This window comes from Silurus aristotelis, assembly GCF_946808225.1.
Source record: "Silurus aristotelis genome assembly, chromosome: 9".
NCBI classification, from domain to species: Eukaryota; Metazoa; Chordata; class Actinopteri; order Siluriformes; family Siluridae; genus Silurus; species Silurus aristotelis.
The window spans coordinates 1,690,888-1,714,946 of NC_139582.1; the positions used below are offsets into that span (position 1 = coordinate 1,690,888).

Here is a 24,059-nt window from a genome sequence, read left to right on the forward strand (position 1 = left end):
GCCACAGGGAGTGAGTGCAGGGGAAGCAGGAGCTAAGCAGGAGATAAGATCTGGAGCTGGGTGAAGGAAGGAATCGAAGCTCTACTGCTTTTCCGACTAGCAGCTGATAGGACTTACGTCGTGTTTCATTGGATTCTTAGACTCCATCCATTACTAGTGTTTATATAATCCTTAATATCGGCGGTGATGCCACCGATGGTTCCTGTTCGCTCCTCCCCATCGTCCTCCATAAACACCACCAGGTTTTCCTGAGGGTAGGAAGTATTTTCATACTGACGTAAATACATAGAAGCCCACATGATGATAGTGATGTTGGTAATGTTGGTGATGTGATGCACCACTGGAGCGGTGCAGCTGCTGAAACCCGCTGTCTCAGGAAGGGGCTCGCTGCTGCTGCTGCTGCTGCTGCCAGATGTGTGTGCTGCATTTGCACTGTTTTTTTCCCAAAGCCCTTTTAATTGCAGTTGTTTTTCACGCAGGTGCCCCCAGCATCCCGCTCTCCCCAGCAATAAAGCAACTACACAACAAACAGGGTGAGTAACAGCACCCTTATAGCTTACTGCTAAGCTATAAGCGTGTGTGTGTGTGTGTGTGTGTGTGTGTGTGTGTGTGTGTGTGTGTGTGTGTGTGTGTGTGTGTGTTTCTATGTAATTAGCCATTTGGAAGATTAAGAAAGACATCTCATTCTTTGTTTAAATACAGAGAAACCCCTTTTATAAAACATATCTGGGACATAGAAGGTTTTTTAGCGAGCCCTATGATTGGTCGGTTAGTGGCTTTTATTTAATTCTCACTTATGGATAATGAACATAATGAGAATTTGTGACAAAAAAAGAATTAAAAATTGTGCTTTTATTCATTTTATTGATTGATTGATTGATTGATTGATTGATTTCTTCATAAATTGGTTAAATGGCTGTGTACTGTACTTTCTCTGAAAACATGGGCTCGAAAATGTCGGGACATTTCATCCGAAAAAACACGTCAGTAACCAAATCAAAAGTGACCATTCAGTATGATAATTTTTTCCCCATATCCCACCGATGTTAGGAAAGTGGGGTCAGACATGATACAGCACCCCTTGAAAACAAAGGATTAAAGGCCTTGCTCAAGGGCCCAAGAGTGGCAGCTTGGCAATACCAGGGCTTGAACCCCCTGATCTTCTGATCAGTAACACAGAGGGTTGTAGGATGTTAATTAGATCATGCAGTACAGCATCTGCACACATTATACAGTGTATATCTGTTCCCTGACTGCAATAAGAAGCACACTCGGTCACAGCCTTCCACCATATGGCATCCCGAGCACGAGGCCGCTTGTCTCCGAGCTAAAATATAGAGTATGTTAGAGCGATTATGGCAGGCGTGAGCAGTGATATATACGTGCCCCTAATAAACCAGGCTTCTATTTTCAACCATAAACACCTGCCTGTCCTAAAAAACACCCTCGCACACCGCTCACTCACACACGATGGCGTTTGTAGAACAGAGAAAGCCCGAGAGTGAGCAGAGCGTCCTCGCTTTTTCTGGTCTGTTCGACGTGGGAGTTCCCTCTTATCTGTCCCACCTGAGGAACATCAGTCAGCACTGAAAACTCAGTTCGTAGACAAGTTCGCGGACAAAGTGAGCGAACACCTGCCGGGTTTTTATCGTAATTATTTAACGCGGGTTTTTATTCCGACAGAACGTTTTAAATCTTGGATGATGTGCATCTGTTCGGAATGATAAAACATGCACAGTAAGGAATGGGGAGGAGAACGGAGGAGATCTCTAAAGGGGCTAATGTGTCTTTCTGTCTGGGTTTGTTCCTCCCTATCCCAGAGGAGGCGGTGAACGAGGTGAAGAGGCAGGCCATGTCTGAGCTGCAGAAGGCCGTGTCTGACGCTGAGAGAAAAGCTCACGAGATGATTTCAGCCGAACGCTCCAAGATGGAGCGAGCGCTAGCGGAGGCCAAGAGACAGGCCTCGGAGGACGCGCTGTCCGTCATCAACCAGCAAGAGGACTCCAGTGAGGTGGGTCTCTCGTTCTTTACACAATCAGCTCGGCCACTTTCTGCCTGTAGATCATAGCGAGCTCCACCACCCATTTCATGACCACTCACACCCTTCACCGTTCTCAAAATAGCTCATACAAATGTGATGAAGAGCGCCTGAGTAAGTGTGTGTTAGATGAAGAAGGCATCTGACACTCATCGAGACTCTCGCCATCACTTTGTTCCTTTTATCTGACATTCTTCTGCTTTATGTCCTGCTCGCTGAGGGTAGAAATGATCTGACGGTGATGGTGAAACCCCTGACTGTAGAACTGTGCGGCTTTGTGAGGAGCTGTTCTTGCACTGATATATCGTCCATGCTTACACACACACTTCTCCCTGTGTTATTGCAGAGTTGCTGGAACTGCGGCCGCAAAGCGAGCGAGACGTGCAGTGGCTGTAACACGGCGCGCTACTGCGGCTCCTTCTGCCAGCACAAGGACTGGGAGAAACACCACCACGTGTGCGGACAGACGCTGCAGGGGCTACCCGGAGGTTCCAGTGTTCCTCTGGGAACTCCTTCTTCTTTGACCTCGTCGTCCTCGTCCTCCAGCGCTCCGCCCATGCACTCTGAGAGCACCACTCCGGGCCCTCTGTCTCTGGTGGGCCAGGCTGGCGGTGCAGGAAGCCCCAAAGACAGCAGCTCCAGCAGTGTGTCACGTTCCACCACCCCTGCCACACCTGCCCTGCTGGACTCCTCCTCCCGCTGACCTCTAACCCCAAAGTCCACGAGCGACACACTCACTGCTAACGCTGACGCTAACGCTGCTGCTGCTGCTGCACCTGCACCCAAAAGAAGATGAGAAATGTTTCTCGCACTTCTTCCCACATCTACGAGTTCCTCACTTCTTCTTCTTCTTCTTCTTCTTCTTCTTCATCCTCTTCTTGTTCTCGACTACCTGATGCTCTCATTTATTCAACCCTAGCTCTATATTTATTAACATTGGAAAGGGTTTGGACTTGATAGCGAAAGTCAGCGATTTTTGTGCACTGTTAAAAACAAGGCAGAAAGAAAGAAATTCAAGTTCGGCTTTAGGAATCATTTAAGCCCTGGATATGTGTATATATGTATACAGTCAGCATGGAGACACCTGACTACACTCTGTCCTCTTTCTTCAGAGAAGCTTGAATACAGGAGTTCGATTCCTTCTGCCATTCTGACACACACACACACACACACACACACAACACACACACACACACTTTGGTTCTTCTGTCCTGGTCTGGGTTTGTACAAATGGATGGACATACAGACAGACATACAGACAGACAGACTTTCCTTCCCGTATCCCAGCGCTCCGTTCTTCAAACCATGAACGATCTTCTTTCACCGGTTTGTTTCTGGCTTTAACAAGAAAATCCAAAAATAATGATGCTAATAATAATAAATAATAATAATAATTCTAATAAAAAGAATAAAGACCTGATAACTACCTTGCTAGCGAGCCAAGAAAAACCTACACCGGACTCACCTCTCTGTTCCGACGTGAACCCAAAAGAAAGACACACACAAAAAAAAAGAACGTGATCCAAACCTTTTTAATACACTGCCAAAGTTTCACGGAGAAGCACTCGTCTTTTAACCAAACGCGAATGACGCAAAAAAAAAAAACCTCCTCAAACCCGAGTTTGTGGTAGAGGCAGCAAGGGGGAAAAAAAGGACAAATTCAATCCCTGCCTCATTCCTCTCACTGTGCCCTGCCCTCTTTTCCTGACTCAGTCTCCCGCAATCCTCTGCTCCGACCCTGAGGAACGCGGTGAAGGGACACGCCGTCCGCTCAAAGCGGGAAAGACGTGTCTGCGGCGAGGACGAGCGGACCAAACACCGCGCACGGAAATGGACTTGGCCTCGAAAGGCGCTCGGAACGGCAAACATACCCCGCAAAGCCCTCGAAAAGCCCCGAGAACGTCTGCACGAGAACAACGCCCTCTAAGGGCGAGCCTTTTGAAGCAATTCTCTTGTCATTTTGTTCTCCCAATTTTACACCGAACTTTCCCTCGTTTTTTTTTTTCCAAAGCATGAAAAAAAAAAATCATAAAAAGCGTTGTGGACTCGAGTTCTCTATCTATCTATCTATCTATCTATCTATCTATCTATCTATCTATCTATCTATCTATCTATCTATCTATCTATCTATCTATCTATCTATCTATCTATCATCTTTTTTATTTTTGGTTTTTTTTTTACTTTCTTCTCACTTCTCGTCTCGGTCCCCTCTGAGAAGATATCTAAGAAGGGATGAAATGTGTAGATACTGCATTCTGGTTCTCGATGTCTCTGTCTCTGATGTCTCTCTGACTCTCTGCCTGAATATTTATTATTATATTTTTTTCGTTTGTTCGTCTCGTTATTTCTTTTTAATTTTTTTATTTTTTTGGGGTCCGGCTACATGTAAAAACGTTTTTGTTTTTTTTTTCTGAGGGGGAGAAATGTGTCGAGCGAACATGGCTGGTGTTTGGAGACAGCGAGAGGACGGAGGTGCAATATGAGAAGAGAATTCAGCTACTGAACGGAACCTCAGAAACCACCCGTAGGGTACCTTTTAATATAAAATCTACGTAAAAAAATCTATTTAAAATAACAACCATAACTTAATGTGAATGTATATAGTATTTAAAAAAAAAAGTGAGAGGTCCAAAAAAAATGTGTTTGCCAAATAACAAAGTATAATGTCTTCGAATCGTTTCTCAGTTCTTTTCCAAATCGAAGCAATTGTAATTACTCGTTCAGACCCATGCTTTTTCATCGCGTCTGTTTTACTCGCTGTATATCTTGTAATCTGTAGAGGTAGGTGACGGTCCTGATTTTGCCGAATCGCAGGAAGTTAGTGAAAAGGGCGGGGCTTAAGATAAAAATATGATCTTCGCTTATACGACATCGTTGGTGCGTCTGCAAAATCAGGACCTGGAGGTGAAAACGAAGTAACGAAGTTTGACGTCACTTCCTGTTGATTTTCAGACGCTTTTGTCCTGAACCTCCGACGTCGATAATCACGCCACTTTCATTTCTCCGGTCCGTTTTTTTTTCCTTGTGCTTTAGAGTCGTCAGCTTTCCCTTCACATGTATTGAGACGCGAACACACCTCAGAGCGTTGAAGGACTTTTAATGAACGACGCGATGAGCAAAATTGCCCTTCGAATGCGAACTGATTTAAACGTTTTGTGCACTCAGACGTCCTGTCCACGTGTCATACCTCTAACATGGAGCACACTTGAAGGTTTTCTTGCTTGGCGTCTTGTGCTGTTTATCTTTTTTTTATTTTTTTTATTTAAATCCAGTGCATTGAAAAAATGCACCGAATGATCTATTTTCTTATTTCTAAATTAATATATATTAAGAGTCCTTCACCTGTTTCTAGTTTAGCACCTGTGTATGATGAAGCAGGACACCAGAGCTCCATGTGGTTCTCATCAAATCCTCCTCCAACAACAGGTCTCCCCCCTCCCTCCCCCGGTTCGTTTATCCTCGGCCTTCCCGCCCCTCATTAGCTACCTCCCGTCCTACAACTGTCAGATCGACACGTGTTCAGAGATCCGTGTCCACTAACAGACGTTCAAACCCTGCGCCAGACGAGGTCTACGGATCAGACATTATAAAAGAGATTTATATCAGAACGTCTGCCATTTTTAAGATCTACAAAGGATCATATACGCATCATTAGTTGCCATAGTAGCGATGCACCGTTTGTGTTGTTTTGAGACGCATACCAATTCACTTTATTCCATCAAAATGAGAAAATAGAGAGCAAACTTTCCAGGAAATCCTGAACTAACATATCCCATACTCGTCCCAAAAAAAACAGACCAAAGCACATGTGCATGCTGGTGAATCGCAGCCTCTTGAACATAAGCTGGTACACACCCCTGATCCAAAGTGTTAAAAATATAACCAGCACACACACACACACACACACACACACACCCTCCAAGACAGCATGCTGAACTGGATGTCCTGGTACCTTTATACAGAGACACAGCAAGGCATGTGCCCAAATTCTATACAATATAATAATCCACATGGATTCTTTTTTATAACAGGAGAAGTAATGATCTGCACGCCCCCCCGTTGTGGAAGTACACGTGTTTTTGTCTTTTTAAAACGTAAGCCTTACCACGTTGTAAATACTGACAAACCTTTACGCAGTTATCACGATATGGGCACGTGTAAAGCATCGGCCGACTTCGCTCGAGGACGTCCGGTGTGTTCGGTGTGTTCCCGAGCGTCAGAAGCTTCCTATCCATGATCTCGCTGTGCAAAACTTGAATATTTTAGAGCTTTAATCTTTATAACAAGGAAAACAAAGGCGGAGGATATACACACACACACACACACACACACACACACACACACACACACAAATTTCACACATCTTTTATGCTTTACATGTCTGTTTAGACCACACTTCAGTCATATAAAGCCCTAAAATATGATTTGTCTCCAACCAAAGCTGAACCAAAAGGAAAGAGCTTTCTGATGTATCTTCTACTATTTATATTATACTATATATACACTATATGGACAAAAGTTCATGGACACCTGAGCAAAAGATTGGTATGTAAATCCTATTGAACATCCCCTTCCACATCCAGTCCCAATACTATCTTCTACTCTTCTGGGGAGATGTTCCACTTGATCTTCAGAGCCACAATGGTGTTAGTAAGGTCAGGTATTGATGTAGGTGGGGTGAGTAGGCCTGGGGTGGAGTCAGCATTCACACTCATCATGTTCTAGCTCTATAGCAGGAAGTTCTTCCACATCTTCCAACCCCATGTCAAGCAGTTCTTCACGGAGATGTTTTGGCTTTGTGCACAGGGGCGTTGAACAGGTCTGCGTTTCCTAATTTTTTTAAGCCGAGAGACCGCATCCAAAGACGTTCTACACAAATGTGTGTGTGGTAAAGATGTACATACAACTGGAACAAATTCGGGTGTGCCAATACTTTTGCCCATATATTGTAATATTATATATATATATATTTAAACGCTTCTTTTTTTGAGGCTGGGGAACATTTAGGGCTGAAAATATCTGATTGTGAACAAAATCCACCCTTTAAAACAAACCTGTGAAGTCACATGATCTTTGTAGGACTAAAATCTGAAACATTTCTATACAGTTTGCAAACGATCTAATTTAACGAGGGCTTTTTTTTTTTTTCGATCCCTTTTTTCTTTCTGCTTTAATCCCACCATCTGTAAAGGGGACAAGGGGAATATTTTGCTCGGGGGGAAAAAATGCACGTGATCAAAAGCTTTTTGGACTTTAAACCAGAAGCCTTTTATTGGTGGACATCCACAGCTCATAGTTCCTCCTGTTGTAATGTAACAAGATGCTAACAAGGCGCTATTGCTAGCAAAGCTGGAACGGATGCTTGATCTCCCTAATGCTAAAAAATAGCTAGAGACTTTTATTTTTTGTTTGTTTTTTGTAAAAAAAAAGAATACCTAAAGATGGAGGGACATGTTTAGGGAAGCATTATTTACTGTATTGTGCAATACATTGTTACAGAAAAGAGAACATTGTTTCTGTAGGAAAAAGGTTGGTGTGATGAAGAACTTTTTTTTTTTTCTTCCTGCTATCAGTCTCTAGATGAAGTAAACTGTACCAGGAGAAGTTTGGATTTCTTTCTCTTGCATGCTCTCCTCCTCTTCCTCCTCCTCTTCTTCTTCCTCTCACCCATGTTGCCCCACTCTTTACCCCTTTTACTGTGCGCTTCGTTGAATATGTGACGCTGTAAACATTCTAAATCAGGTTATTGTCTGTGTTGAGATATGTATCTGTGTAATTAAAAAAATATGAACCATGGCTGGTTGCGTGTCCTTCATTTCCTGCACTGATGGTGTGAGATCTTTTAACGGCTTCTCACAAAGCAGCTTCTCAGAAATAAATAGATTGAGATTATGCATTTTTAATTATGAGCGAGATGACGTTGGAGAGAAAATAATCTCCTTAAGACTTCATGAGGAAGAAACCTTGAGAGGAACCAGAGTCTCACAGGAACCCATCCTCGATATCATTGTTAAGGTTTCAACTGTTCACTGATGGAACTTCATTCGTGGCAGATGTAGTCCTGGTTTTCTGGTCTTATAATTACAGTCGGAATCGACCTTCATGGTGTTTACCATCCACTGTAATTTAATGTCCATCCTGAATCCATGTTAGAGCCATCTGAAGAAGCATTGTCCAATTAAAGAGAACTCTATCCAGGCATCAGGATGGAGGATTCAGGCAGGTCCAGAGAGCACTGGACTGGATCAGTGGTATCTTAGGATCATGTGTAGCTCAAGAAAGGACTACAGGAAAAAAACACTATATTTATTTTAGTACTGGTATATAATGATTTATTGTACTGTATTGTACAAAGATACAAGTTCTTATGGATCTGGCATAAATCTAGAGTTTATCCTGGGAATACACTCATCACAGTTCAACACACACACACACACACACACACACACACACACACACACACAAACCTTTATAATTCACAATTTAGCATCACAAGTTTGTCTACTGACATGTTTGATGGAAAGGTTTGTTCAAGCAAGGCACCTGGTGGAAACCCAGATGGACACAATGAGAACCACCAAACCCCCTTCAGATGAGCAATACATAATAATAATAATAATAATCTTCTTCTTCTTCTTTCGGCTGCTCCCATTAGGGGTCGCCACAGCGGATCATCCGTCTCCATACCACCCTGTCCTCTATATCTGCCTCTTTTACACCAACTACCTGCATGTCTTCCCTCACCACATCCATGAACCTCCTCCTTGGCCTTCCTCTTTTCCTCCTACCTGGTGGCTCCATCTTCAGCATTTTTCTACCAATATAATTCATGTCCCTTCTCTGCACATGTCCAAACCATCTCAATCTCGCCTCCCTCACCTTGTCACCACAACATCCTACATGTGCTGTCCCTCTAATAAACTCATTTCTAATCTTGTCCATCCTCGTCACTCCCAACGAAAACCTCAACATCTTCAGCTCTGCTACCTCCAGCTCCACCTCCTGTCTTTTACTCAATGCCACTGTCTCTAATCCATACAACATCGCAGGTCTCACCACAGTCCTATAAACTTTCCCTTTCATTCTTGCAGATACTCTTCTATCACAAATCACTCCTGTCACTCTTCTCCACCCACTCCACCCTGCCTGCACTCTTTTCTTTACTTCCCTAACACACTCTCCATTACTTTGCACTGTTGACCCCAGGTACCTGAACTCCTCCACCTTCTTCACCTCTTCACCCTGCAACCGCATCACTCCACTGCCCTCCCTCTCATTCACACACATGTACTCTGTCTTACTCCTACTGACTTTCATTCCCCTTCTCTCCAGCACATATCTCCACCTCTCCAGTCTCTTCTCAACCTGCTCTCTACTCTCACCACAAATCACAATATCATCTGCAAACATCATAGTCCAGGGAGACTCCTGTCTGACCTCGTCCGTCAACCTGTCCATCACCACTGCAAACAGGAAAGGGCTCAGGGCCGATCCTTGATGTAGTCCAACCTTCACCCTGAACCAGTCTGTCGTACCTACTGCACACTTTACTGCCGTCACACTGTCCTCATACATGTCCTGCACCACCCTCACATACTTCTCTGACACACCTGACTTCCTCATACAATACCACAACTCCTCTCTCGGCACCCTGTCGTACGCTTTCTCTAAATCCACAAATACACAATGCAGCTCCTTCTGTCCTTCTCTATACTTCTCCATCAACATCCTCAAAGCAAATAAGGCATCTGTGGTGCTCTTCCTCGGCATGAAACCATACTGTTGCTCACAGATGGTCACCTCTTCTCTCAGCCTGGCTTCCACTACTCTTTCCCATAACTTCATGGTGTGACTGATCAACTTAATTCCCCTGTAGTTACTGCAGGTTTGCACATCTCCCTTATGCTTAAAGATCGGTACCAGCACACTCCTTCTCCATTCCTCAGGCATCCTCTCCCCTTCCAGAATCCTGTTAAACAATCTGGTTAAAAACTCCACTGCCATCTCTCCTAAACATCTCCACGCTTCTACCGGTATGTCATCTGGTCCAACCGACTTTCCATTCTTCATCCTCTTAATCGCTGCTCTCACTTCCTCCTTACTAATCCTATCTACATCCTGCTTCACCAACTCCACATTCTCCAACCTTCTCTCTCTCTGATTTTCCTCATTCATCAGCTGCTCAAAATACTCCCTCCATCTTCTCAACACACTTTCCTCACTAGTCAACACATTTCCCTCTCCATCCTTTATTGCTCTAACTTGCAGTACATCCTTCCCAGCTCGGTCCCTCTGCTTGGCCAATCGGTATAAATCCTTTTCTCCTTCCTTAGTGTCCAACCTCTTATACAGTTCCTCATATGCCTTTTCCTTGGCTTTCGCCACATCCCTTTTAACCTGCTGCCGCATCTCCTTGTACTCCTGCCTACTTTTCTCATCACTCTGTCGATCCCACTTCTGTTTTGCCAACCTCTTCCCCCTAATGCTCTCCTGCACTTCCTCATTCCACCACCACGTCTCCTTGTCTTGCTTTCTATTTCCAGATGTCACCCCAAGTACTTTTCTAGCTGCCTCCCTCATCACTCCTGCAGTAGTTGCCCAATCATCCGGCACCTCTTCACCTCCACCGAGCCCCTGTCTGACCTCTTCCCTGAACCTCACACTACACTCTTCCTCCTTCAGTTTCCACCATCTTATTCTTCTTTCAAACCTTACTTTCCTCCTCTTCTTTTTCGCCTCCAAAACCATCCTACAGACCACCATTCGATGCTGTCTAGCTACACTGTCCCCCGCCAACACCTTACAGTCTCCAATCTCCTTCAGGTTGCATCTCCTACACAGAAGATAATCCACCTGTGTGCACCTTCCTCCACTCTTATACGTCACCCTATGATCCTCCTTCTTCTTAAAATACGTGTTCACCACTGCCATTTCCATCCTTTTAGCAAAATCTACCACCATCTGCCCTTCCACATTCCTCTCCTTAAAACCATACCTACCCATCACCTCCTCATCACCTCTGTTCCCTTCACCTACATGCCCATTAAAGTCTGCCCCAATCACCAATCGTTCTTTCCTAGGTACACCATCTACCACTTCATCTAATTCACTCCAGAATCTTTCCTTCTCCTCCATCTCACAGCCAACTTGTGGAGCATAGGCACTGATGACATTTATCATCATCCCTTCAACTTCCACCTTCACGATCATCACCCTATCAGAAACTCTCTTCACCTCCACTACACTCTTACTGTACTCTTCCTTCAGAATCAAATAATAATAATAATAATAATAATAATAATAATAATAATAATAATAATAATAATAATAATAATAATACATTTCTGCTAGATATCTAAGTGCATCCAGATCTTCAGTAACATCACAGGTATGGATTTTGTTTAGAACACGCTGAAAGTTTCTATACAGTATGTGGGTGTAAATGTGGGCGTGGTCACAGGGTCGTGGTCGCAGGGGGCGTGGTCGAGCGCCGGCATTGTGGATGCAGGCTTTTATTCTTAAAATAAAACCAAGAAACAAAATCTCGAAACCAAGTTGCAGCTAATTTAAGTAGTTATGCCTACATAGCTAAATGTTTTTATTAATTTGCTTTTTATATACAATCTGATCCGATCGGTATAATTAATTATCCAATCAATCAAGCGATCAATCGGCCAATGATTTATTAATTCATTCATTCATTTATATATAAATGTTTTTTACTTTTTTTATTCGATTATCACCAGATGACACATGGATATTTTTGAGTGGGAATCTTTGAGTCACACGGCGGTATTTTCGAGTCATAACTTCGACTACAAAATGAGTAAAAGTGCACACTAAAGTGTCCCCACTGAAACACTCTGCCCCTAAAATACTTAGTTTTTCTGGAGAAAGGATGTAGAATGATAATCATCTGAAACCTCAGGTCTGAAGGACAGGATTGGAATGAAAAATGAATGAACACTTTCTGACCAAGAAGTCCAGAAAATCATCACAGGAACTCGATCTATACAGGCTTTTATAGCTTTTATAGGTATAGAGCTAAAATACTACAGAAAACATTGTATTTGTGAAGTAAACTAAAAATCGTGAAAATCAAATAATAATAATAATAATAATAAAGATTAAATCGAAAAGCCACGCCCCCTCCGTGTCGGCGTGACGTCTCATCCGGGTCTTTTTCTGCCCCGGGGTATTTAATTAATGATGGTGGCAGATCCGTTCTTCTGCCTGGGGTTGGTCGTGTATTATTTGTGCCCGAGGGAACTCTGAAAGTGTGTTCTCACACACAGGTGACCTGCAGGTGAGCTCATTACCGGAAGGAACCGCCTCCGTTTTCTCTCTACCCTCTGCTCCAAAGCGCACGCTTGAAACGGATGTGCCCAGGTGACCTCTGACCCCTATTAAGTAATTAAGGAGGGGTGCAGAATCGGACGTGGTCTTCCTGCAGGAGCCTCTGTTTCCAGGGTTTGGGGTTGAAATCTCTTCTTCAGGACGTTCTTATGAATTGTTCAGTAAATTTATTTTGGACGAGGTTTCCAGCTGATCTGATGAAGAGGAGCCACTGAACGCTGCATGCTGAGAAGGTGTGAAGGTGTGAAGGTCAGGATCTTCTGCTCACATGGCGGAGCAAATGTACGACATTAAAGGAGCTCTGAACTCCGGAAGTCAGTTCTCTGAAGACCCGGTGAGTTTATTGTGGAAGGGATTCTGATATAAAAACGATTCGTTTCTCTTTAAAACATTTTTTCAGCAGCTTAAACCTGCGCTTCTTCTGGTTTGCTTGATGCTCCAGTTTCTCTGCTGACAAACACACGGTTTCATTTGACCCAAACGTGAAGCATTTTTCTGTCTTAGTGTCTCCTTTTCCATCATTCTAGCAGGTAAAATAAATCCAGCTTCTATCTATTATGCATTTCTTAATTTAATTAGTTGCCATTTCCATACAGATGTTCCACATGTGGTATTTGGCTTTTACACACGTGTCCTCATCAGTTTGAATATTCCAATAATGTGAACAGCACAAGGTCCTCAGCAGACCCCAGAGCTCCAGACTCTTGTAGGCCTTCATACATCCCACTAAAAAAACCATCAACACCATTAAAAATCCCCTGTTAGAGCTGATTATTTATCAGTGGTGGATTAAGAACACAAAGCATGTAGTTGAGTTACAGTAAAAATCCACTCACTCCAGTAAAGTCCATTTAAACTTAACTAGAGTTAAAAGTACAAAAGTTTTTGCCTTCAAATGTACTTCAGTATCCAAAGTACTGATTTATTATGACTATAATGTTCCTATTATCATTTCCTTTCACTTAAAACTTTGTGTAAAGACTCGATTGTGACTCTCAGCACACTGATCTATTAATAGAATGATATTAATGACTCAAACACTGATTGATTTCTATTACAATCATCATGAGCACAAAACCTTCTTTTCAAATACGTCAGAAAAATCCTGTAAATGAGGTCACGTGTGTGGTGGTGAGTTCGAGTCTGAAGTTTCTTCATCATTTATTCCTCTCTAAATGTTCTGCTGGATGTTGAACTGATGCTGAACTGTATGTTGGTGATCAGTAGATGCACCGAGCGCCGATCAGAACACGTGTAAAACAGAGCGTGCGCTCGATCCTGATTGGTGACTCGCTGCGTGTTTCACCAGTTACGTTTTTATCCTCATTAATAAAAAGGAACGACTGATTTCACTGATTGAAGTCGAGTAAAACGTAAATTTTTTGACTTTGAAATGTAGTGAAGTTACAGTAAAAAGCAAACACTTCAGTGAAATGCAGATGCGTAAAAAAAAAGAAAAGAAAATTACAGCAACACATTACATTTACTTCATTACTGTCCGACACTTTGTTATAAGAAATAATTTCAGTAAGTGAATATATGTGGTGTCTTTTTAGAAAAAGAAGCGATGCAGTTTCTGGACTTTATTTTTACAAGAAATATCTTCCTCAGAGTTCATTAGATTCTTCAGCAAGGTCACGCAGGGGGCTGATGTGCTTCAGGATGGATTTGGTTGGAATTAAGTGTAAATCTCAGGTTATTGTAGATTATGAGGTTCTATAGCTATTGTTTTTTATTTCATGTCTTTATTTTTTTGCTATTAGTGAATTAATGTTTTTGGAAGCCCTTTAATTGACTCTATTTTTCTTTAATGTTCTGAGGCCGTGTGTGTGTGTGTGTGTGTGTGTGTGTGTGTGTGTGTGTGTGTGTGTGTGTGTGTGTGTGTGTGTGTGTGTGTGTGTGTGTGTGTGTGTGCGCCGTGCGTGCGTGCGCCGTGCGTGCGTGCGCCGTGCGTGCGTGCGCCGTGCGTGCGTGCGCCGTGCGTGCCGTGCGTAACTCTATGCATTTTGGAAAAGTATAAAGACGTATGGAATTTGATTTGAACAATTTCGTGGTTTGGATTAGTATTGGGGGGGGGGGTGTAGAGCACATGCTCTGTTATCTTGTCCTGATCACTCCTGCTATCACTCTTCTCCACCCTGCCTGCACTCTTTTTTTTCTTCACTTCTCTAACACACTCTCCATTACTTTACACTGTAGACCCCAGGTACCTGAACTCCTCCACCTTCACCACCTCTTCTCCCTGCAACTGCACCCCTCCACTTCCCTCCCTCTCATTCACACACATGTACTCTGTCTTACTCTTACTGACTTTCATTCCCCTTCTCTCCAGTGTGTACCTCCACCTGTCCAGGATCTTCTCCACCTGCTTTCTACTCTCACCACAAATAACAATTTCATCCGCAAACATCATGGTCCATGAAGACTCCTGTCTGACCTCGTCCTTCAACCTGTCCATCACCACGGCAAACAGGAAAGGGCTCAGGGCCGATCCTTGATGCAATCCAACCTACACCTTAAATCAGCCTGTCGTTCCTACTGCACACTTCACTGCTGTCACACTGTCCTCATACCGCAAAAACATAAAATTAAGAATTTGTAAATATTTTTTTATAAAACGGGCACAACACTAATACGGATAAATAAAAAAAATGGCATTTTCGTCTAAAAACGTTCTGCATCTTGACTTTCGTTGGCAGTCGTTTCCCAGAAAATTGCTGAAACATCAGATAACGCTCATGTTAGACTGCTTCTGTACAGCTTGATTCTGACATGCATCAGAGATTGTAACGCAACACATGTTATAGTTTCAAAGGTTTTAGTTTAAAAAAATTTAGATGTTAAATATGGTTTTCGAACGCTTTAGGAAAGTCTGAATTTTCGAGTCTGGAATATTGAAATGAAAATGTGGAGGAACCCTGTCCATGCTCCATCCATAGCTCTATTACTTTCCAATCAATAGACAAAGTGCCATTTGGTGGTAATTTTAATTTGCTCTTTTTATTGAATGTTTTTCTATCCTGCAGGAGTTGGAAGCGATTAAGGCACGAGTGATGGAGATGGAGGAGGAGGAGGAAGAGAAGCTGCGGGAAGCGCAGTACTGTTCAGACAAGCCGTTTTCCTACGGCCCTCTACAGACAGGTGAGCTCGGCCGGAGAACAGCCACGTGCTCATCACCTCCCAAACCCTGCTCGCAGCTCTGAGTTGGGCAGGTCTGAAAGGAACCACCAGATAAATCATTAGGTTGCCTTTCTCCACCACTTCTTCTTGACCTTCACATCTCCATCACCCATTTTTAAGAGTTTTATATTTTTTATGACCTGTTGGTTTAAATGGCTCTGTTCAGAGTCTACAGGTGATTATATGACCTCTTTGTATCAGCAGGTCTTTTCTACAGCATGACTCGTGAGGAGAGGATAGACGCTGACACCAGATCCGTCTATGTCGGGAACGTAAGCCCTGATTTTCTTTACCATAATTTTAAATGCCACATGGTGAAACAAACCCTGTGCTTTATATACATTCCCAGTAAAGTGATCGATCATGGGAAGTACATAACTGTGGATAAATAACTATGGATTAAATATGGATCATTTTATAAAAAACTAGGGGTGAAAAATTCAATGCTTCGATAGGAGGAGTCTGAATTCACTACCGTTCTCAGTCGAATCTTCACATAGGCTTTATGAAACGAGGATCATACCATTTTTGGTTATATGGGGGTGCTTAATGTATAGTGGGTTTGGTGGGGGTTTTTTTCTGGAAACTGCAAAACACTTGCTGTGATTTTTCCAAACGAATGGTGCAAAAAAAAAAACAACCCAAAAAACGGGTGGGTTAAATGAGCGAGATCGGAGAATGAGCACACTGGTTTAAATGATATAGTAACACAGTCACTCTTTACAACCGCGTTGAGCTGAAAAGCACCTGTAGGTGTGGTTCCACTCCTGTCAGCCTGAGAATCTGAGGCTCTCATGGACACCTGGACATTATTTTTTTCTAGATATTATTCACACTATTACTATTCCTCCAAACACAAGCAGTTCATGCTAAACATCTCGTTGCTCTGTTTGAAACGGAAACAGGTGGATTACGGGACGACCGCAGACGAGCTGGAGATCTACTTTAACGGCTGCGGCCACGTCAACAGGGTCACGATCCTGTGTGACAAATTCACCGGTCATCCGAAAGGGTGAGGCTGAAGCTTCTAGAGTTATTGCTCTGTATTCATGGCACCAGGCATCGTCTGATTCAACCCACTTTGCTGTTCTGCTTCCAGGTTTGCGTACATCGAGTTCTCCGACAGAGAGTCTGTGAGAATGGCAATGGCTTTGGATGAAACCTTGTTCAGGGGACGAGTCATTAAGGTGAGGATGAAGTGTAAATACCTGCTTTATCGTAGCTGATGGTGAAATGAGCACAAAGAATTTACAGGGTTATTTTTCTTGTTTATCGTCGTTGTGATCATCTGTAGCTGCTTTGACTTTTTATTGATTTTGATCACCAGTTATTTGGAACTGATAAATATTCTCAGTATAGCAGAAGAGGAGTATTTAAAATAGAAAATATCAGACTGAAATAAACAGACAGGGTGCAAAAGAAGACAAAATACCCAGTTCAGTACATTAGTACAGTACCTCGGGTTTTGAATCACGGTTCGGTTCAATTTCAGTGCCGTTACGGGGAAGAAATGCATAAAATTGCTTTTAAAAAAAAATAAAAAAATTTTCCCCCATTTATTGTTAACATTTTAATTTAAATGCATCAAATTAATGCGATACACCATTTTATTAAATTGATTAAATTGGCACAAATTTTGTTGATTTAAATAAATGGAAATATTTTATTAAATAGTTTACATTTGTTAGACCTCATTTGGGAAATAGATTTATTTATTTAATTTTTTTCTATTTAATATTTAATTTTCTAAAGCTATTCTCTAACTGTTCTACTGATTTCAGCATACTTTAACAAATGTCTGCATTTAAGAAACAAGAGATGTTTAATTATTCAATTAATTTATTCATTAATTAAACAATTCCTTAAATCCTTTATTCATCACTCCCTCGATTAGGGGTGTAGCGGTGCATGTATTCGTAACGAAATCTTTCAGTTCGGTGCATGTGTACTAATACGTCTGTATTACATAAATGGGGTCTAACATGTAAACTATTTAATTAGATTATTATTTTTTAATAAATAAAATGTCAATTTAATTGATTAATTAATTTAATCAATATAAGTGTTGTGTTAATTAGATTTATCCAATTTAATAAAATATTATTTTATATATTTAACCAAGCATGCATTTTATTGTTTTAAAAATGTAAACAACTTAAATGTTGATCACAAATGATGATAATAATAATGAACTGTAAGGAAAAAAAAAAAATGAAAAGCAGGTTTGTTTTATATTTCTTTGTCAGTGTATTGTGAATCAGACAATTTGTTTAATTTCGTTATTTGCTTTTTTCACATTTTTTGACTGATTTTGCCTTACAATTAAATTATTTGAGGGTTAAGGGCCTTGCTCAAGGGCCCATCACTGCCAGCCTGCTGGTGCTGGGATTTGAACTCACAACCTACTGAGCAGAAGTCCATCATTTTAACCCTGCAGGTTTTACCCAAACGCACCAACATGCCCGGCATCAGCAGCACAGACCGAGGATTTGTGCGAGGAGGGCGTTTCCGGGGCAGAGGCGTCCGCACTTCCCGGTTCCATAACGGCTTCCAGGGCAGATTCCGCGGCTTTATCAGGTCAGTGATGCACACGGCTGGACAAGTTTGTGGACACCTAAACATAAGATTCTATACTTTTTAAACATCCCATTCCACATTTAGTCCCCATATGCAGGTATAAGAACATCCACTCTTCTGGGAAGATGTTCCACTAGATTTTGTGGAGATTTTGTGCTCCTTCAGATAGAAGGGTGTCAGTAAAGTCAGTTGCTGATGAAGGTGAGAAGCCCTGGGGTGCAGTCATCGTTCACATTTATTAGTCAACCGAGTTGGAGCTCTATAGCAGGAGGTCTTCTACTCCAACCCATGTAGAGAAGATTCTGGAAAAGCAAAAATATCATGCTACTGCATCCAAAGGTGTCCTGTACAATTGTGTGTCTCCAGGAAAAGTCTGGTGTCCCGATACTTTTGCCCATTGTGAAATCTTTATTTTATTCCTTTATTCTTTGTGGGGGGGGGGGGATGCAGAGTAATGATTGGTTACTAAGGCAAATGCACCTTGGTGATTGGTTGCTGGGGAAAAATGCGATTCAGTGATTGGTTGCTGGGGGGGAATGCAGATTGGTGATTGGTTGCTGGGGGGGAATGCAGATTGGTGATTGGTTGCTGGGGGGGAATGCAGATTGGTGATTGGTTGCTGGGGGGGAATGCAGATCGGTGATTGGTTGCTGGGGGGAATGCAGATCGGTGATTGGTTGCTGGGAGGGAATGCAGATCGGTGATTGGTTGCTGGGGGGGAATGCAGATCGGTGATTGGTTGCTGGGGGGGAATGCAGATCGGTGATTGGTTGCTGGGGGGGAATGCAGATCGGTGATTGGTTGCTGGGGGGGAATGCAGATCGGTGATTGGTCTCTCAATGCAGTCAACTCCTTATTTATTACTGTTTTTGTAAATAATGTTTCTGCCTTTTTTTTTTTTTTTTTTTTCTTTCCCCCAGCCACCTTTATGCACTGAACAGTTGAGGGTTAAGGGCCTTGCTCAAGGGCCCAACAGTGGTAGTTTAATGGTGCTGGAAATTGTTCTTATAACCTTCTGTTTTAGAAGAAGCTACCACTTTCCTGCATTGTATTATTATTGTATTGAATATTGTTGTTGTTTAGTTTATCAATACATTAATTTGTTTGTTTTTATAAATGATCACATGATCAGAAATCTCTCACTCCAGACTAAACATCTCCTAAATACTGAAATATTTGATTTCTTGTTTCAGGGGAAGTGGAAGAGCTCAGCCGTGGTACATTTCATACTGACAGAATGAAAAGAATCTTTTAGTTTTATTATCATTTTTCTTTTCTGAGCACTCCTGGGTGCCGAAGTTCAGTGCTGTTACGTTCCTGCCTTCACCCGACTCCGTCTACACATCGATGATCAGAGTTACATTTTACGTGCATATTTTTTTTTCTGACTGATTTAAAGCCTGAATGACTGAGACTTGATTTACACCGATATTATTTTTATTTATCCCTTTATTTTTTTTTGTTTGTTTTTTTTATATATATATATATATTGTCCTTTCTGTAAATAAAAAAGAGCTGGGTGGGAGGCTGGATCCACTTCGTAATTCTGTATTTTCTTTATCTAATTTTTCTATCTCTGTTCGTTGTTTAATGTAAATCGTTGACTGGAAAAAAAATGAATAAATAAACAATTTTCTTTGCTCTTTCCTGTATCGGTGCATTACATCACTTTTATTCATTGAAAATCTTCGACTACATACAGCAAACATATACACAACGGGAACATGTGGAATTCGGTATGTACAGCAGAGTCAAATCCCGCAGCTTTAACAGGACGGGACCATCATGGCCGACACGGTACTGTCAAACACCCTGGGGGGGAGGGGGGAGGGGACAGACAGGGCGAGTAGAAGAAGGGAGAGAAAGAATAAATTTAAAGCTGTAAATTGTTATGAGTATCTGATGTTCCAGAGTTCTTACTTGGACTGAATGGGATCTCCAGGGTTGTAGAAGGGATTGCACATGACATCTGTGAAGGAGTTGTGCAATTTTCTGAACATCTGTGGAGATGAGTAAACAGTAATGTATCTGCTGGAGGTTTATTTCAAGAGTCAGAAAAAACAGTCATTACATCTTCTATGTACGGGGAAACATTTGTTTCTATCTGGAGGTTTTGATAGAAGTGCCTTCAGGAGCCACAGAAAGGACGAGAGCATATAACACCAGGAACTTCACACTTACACTCCGAATCTCGTTGTCTCTCAGCGACGTGTTGGATGAGTCCACCACGATCACAAACTTCACTTTGGAGTTCGTCACATAGCCGTACCTGATACTTCAGTTAAGCTCATAAGGTCTTTCAGATCCAGAGTCATCAAAACCCTCAGCTGATTCAGAAGACGTGCTTCTGTTTAACTTGCTGAGCTCATGTTCATGGTGACTACCAACATTTTTGGAATCTTAGAACCACAGCCATCAAGATGAGATTCATCTATTGATCTTCCCCTTCCTTACAGACACTCTGGGATCTCAGCATGTCTGGCAGATATCTCACCATGGATGGCAGCTCACCATCTGGAGCTTAATCCCAGCAAAACTGAACTTGCTGACCATCCAGGAAAATCATCTCCATGTCAAGATCTCTACACACAACTGTCTGATCGCCATGAAATCTCGAAGTAACCATGACTAAACCAACCAGCAGGTCTGCCTCTGAAAGACATCGGACCTGTGCAGATGAGCCGCAATGAAGCTTCACCATCTTCTAAGGTTCTCCAACATGATTTCTCTACAACATTCCCATCAATGAGCTGCTCAATCACATTCTAAACCAAAAACAGACCAGCACCCCAGCAATCTAACCCTCCACTCATCCCTCCATCCTCTATCACTGCTCCTCATCCCTCCATCCTCTACCACTGCACCACTCATCACTCCATCCTCTACCTCTGCTCCACTCATCCCTCCATCCTCTACCATTGCTCCACTCATCCCTCCATCCTCTACCACTGCTCCACTCATCCCTCCATCCTCTACCGCTGCTCCACTCATCCCTCCATTCTCTACCACTGCTCCACTCATCCCTCCATCCTCTATCACTGCTCCACTCACCACTCCATCCTCTATCACTGCTCCACTCACCACTCCATCCTCTACCCCTGCTCTACTCATCACTCCATCCTCTACCTCTGCTCTACTCATCACTCCATCCTCTACCTCTACCTCTGCTCTACTCATCACTCCATCCTCTACCTCTGCTCCACTCATCCCTCTATCCTCTACCACTGACCTCCTCCATCCTCTACCTCTGCTCCACTCATCCCTCCATCCTCTACCTCTGCTTCACTCATCCCTCCATCCTCTATCACTGACCTCCTCCATCCTCTACCACTGCTCCACTCATCCCTCCATCCTCTTCCACTGGTCCACTCATCCCTCCATCCTTTACCACTTCTTTACACATCCCTCCATCCTATACCACTTCTTTACTCATCACTCCATCCTCTACCTCTGCTCCACTCATCCCTCCATCCTCTATCACTGACCTACTCCATCCTCTACCACTGCTCCACTTATCCCTCCATCCTCTACCACTGCTCCACTCATCTCTCCATCCTATACCACTTCTTTACTCATCCCTCCATCCTCTACCACTGCTCTACTCATCACTCCATCCTCTACCACTGCGCTACTCATCCCTCCATCCTCTACCACTTCTTTACTCATCCCTCCTTCCTCTAACACTGCTCCACTCATCACTCCATCCTCTACCACTGCTCTACTCATCACTTCATCCTCTACTACTGCTCCACTAATCCCTAAATTTCTCAGGGTACAAGGAAGACATGCTTTAAGACTCTTCTTTGTTTTGGTATCTCGGTGGTAAAACAAACTTCCACTTGCTGTTAGGAAGCACTTTTGGGAATCGATCTGGATAAGAGAGCCTCTGACAAATGGCGTTAATGTAGACATCAAAACACTTGGCTGAAAAGGGGAGAATTGCTTTCTGGGTATTATAATGCAAATCAAGTTCGCTGAACAAACACTCGGCAACTATTTACAAACATGTAAACAAAAAATTTGTATAAAAATCTTCTGCAAGAAGTCAGAACCTGCTGGAAGACATTTCATCACAAGGATACACTTTATAGTCCTCAGTAGGGTAGAGCAGTCCCAGGTAGAGCTCTCGCTGATCAGCCATCGCTTTCCCGACTGCAGAGATCTTCTCCTCCACCACGTCCAGTGAAGTGTGCACTGTGTAGTGGAATTTCAGCTCGTTCTGCGTCGGAACGCTCCGAATATACAGAGGGTAATTCTGCCAAACACAAACAGAACACAGGTGTGATTGTTACTAATCACAATGTCAGGCCTGGATTTAGACAAGCCTGTATTTCCAATCATTCCAATCAATCACTAAGCACCACTGTTCCCAACGACCAATCACTTTTCATTACTCTTTCCAACAACCAGTCACTGATCTACACTGTTCCCAATGTCCAATCACTGATCTACACTGTTCCCAATGTCCAATCACTGATAAAAACTGTTCCCAATGTCCAATCACTGATCACTAATGTTCCCAATGACCAATCAGCAGTGTTCCCAATGACCATTTACTAATCGGCACTGTTCCTAACGACCAATCACTGATCTACATTGTTCCCACTGTCCAATCACTGATCAACACTGTTTCCAATGTCCAATCAATGATCAGCACTGTTCCCAATGTCCAATCACTGATCAACACTGTTCCCAATGTCCAATCACTGATCAACACTGTTCCCAATGTCGAATCACTGATCAGCACTGTTCCCAATGTCCAATCACTAACGTTCCCAATGACCAATTACTAATCGGCACCGTTCCTAACGACCAATCACTGATCTACACTGTTCCCACTGTCCAATCACTGATCAACACTGTTTTCAATGTCCAATCAATGATCAACACTGTTCCCAATGTCCATTTACTGATCAGCACTGTTCCCAATGTCCAATCACTGATCAACACTGTTCCCAATGTCGAATCACTGACCAGCACTGTTCCCAATGTTCAATCACTGGTCAACATTGTTCCCAATGTCCAATCACTGATCAGCACTGTTCCCAATGTCCAATCACTAACGTTCCCAATGACCAATTACTAATCGGCAGAGTTCCTAACGACTAATCACTGATCAGCACAGTTCCTAACGACCAATCACTGATCAGCACAGTTCCTAACGACTAATCACTTATCAGCACAGTTCCTAACGTCCAATCACTGATCAGCACTGATCATAATGACCAATCACTGAACAGCACTGTTTCTAATGACCAATCACTGAACAGCACTGTTCCTAATGACCAATCACTGATTAGCACTGTTCCTAATGACCTATTCACTTATCACTAATGTTGAAAATGACAAATCACTGATCACAAATCTTTCCAATGAACAATCATTGATCTCCACTGTTCCCATGAGCATTTGCTGATCACTTTTCTTTTCAACGACCAACCACTGATCATTAATGCATTACTACTGCTTTAAACATTATATAAAATAAATTACATGTAGCCACGCGATAAAATGGATCCCAGCTCAGTGGAATCACATGCAAATGAGTCGCACAACATGAGAACATTAAACCCTTTGTAGTTTCCTTATATACTGACACAAACAGCTCTGATCGTTAATGAATTAAAACCACCACATGACGTTAGACAGATTTGAGATTTTTACAGATTTCAGGCGCATAATCACGACTGGCATTGCGAGATAGACAGAAGTAAAAGTCATTATTTATTGTTTACCTCTTTCGCTATGACAGCTACGCACACCGCCATCTTGGAATTGCGACAGGCCGGAAAGCGGGTCACGTGACAGCGCGGAAGTATTCAAGTGACTCTTTATAGTAGAATATAGCAAAGAGGGTTGTTTTGGAAAAGATTGTATTCGTTGTAAATATAGTGTTTTTAAAGGTATT

At 42.5% G+C, this 24,059-nt stretch overlaps 3 protein-coding genes across 8 annotated transcripts in view; 2 read left to right on the forward strand and 1 right to left on the reverse strand.

The window, feature by feature from the left end:
• Positions 1 to 7,833, forward strand: part of cbfa2t3 (CBFA2/RUNX1 partner transcriptional co-repressor 3) — a 47,517-nt gene extending 39,684 nt beyond the window's left edge. For 3 of the 5 annotated variants that reach the window (XM_083550112.1, XM_083550110.1, XM_083550113.1), the window contains exons 10-12: positions 480 to 533; positions 1,821 to 2,011; positions 2,385 to 7,833. In XM_083550112.1, the coding sequence (XP_083406238.1) occupies positions 480 to 533; positions 1,821 to 2,011; positions 2,385 to 2,741 (602 nt within the window). In that variant the 3' untranslated portion in view covers positions 2,742 to 7,833. The remainder of the gene's footprint in view (positions 1 to 479; positions 534 to 1,820; positions 2,012 to 2,384) is intronic. The other 2 variants (XM_083550111.1, XM_083550114.1) reach the window with 1 other exon arrangement.
• Positions 7,834 to 12,244: 4,411 nt separating this feature from the next.
• On the forward strand, positions 12,245 to 19,803 carry pabpn1l (PABPN1 like, cytoplasmic). 2 transcript variants are annotated; one of them, XM_083550162.1, is made up of 7 exons: positions 12,245 to 12,728; positions 15,421 to 15,535; positions 15,776 to 15,846; positions 16,480 to 16,586; positions 16,674 to 16,761; positions 18,012 to 18,151; positions 19,345 to 19,803. In XM_083550162.1, exons 1-7 carry the CDS (start codon positions 12,663 to 12,665, stop codon positions 19,382 to 19,384), a joined length of 627 nt encoding a protein of 208 aa, XP_083406288.1. In that variant the 5' UTR covers positions 12,245 to 12,662; the 3' UTR covers positions 19,385 to 19,803. The 2 variants fall into 2 exon arrangements, with proteins under 2 accessions (XP_083406288.1, XP_083406289.1); XM_083550163.1 differs by having other exon boundaries at positions 12,246 to 12,728; positions 15,779 to 15,846.
• trappc2l (trafficking protein particle complex subunit 2L) lies at positions 19,783 to 23,977 on the reverse strand. Its single transcript, XM_083550167.1, has 5 exons — positions 23,887 to 23,977; positions 22,234 to 22,406; positions 20,333 to 20,420; positions 20,072 to 20,151; positions 19,783 to 19,963 (listed from the first exon to the last, which is right to left on the reverse strand). The coding sequence occupies exons 1-5, from the start codon at positions 23,917 to 23,919 to the stop codon at positions 19,918 to 19,920; spliced, it is 420 nt and encodes a 139-aa protein (XP_083406293.1). The 5' UTR covers positions 23,920 to 23,977; the 3' UTR covers positions 19,783 to 19,917.
• Positions 23,978 to 24,059: the final 82 nt, after the last annotated feature.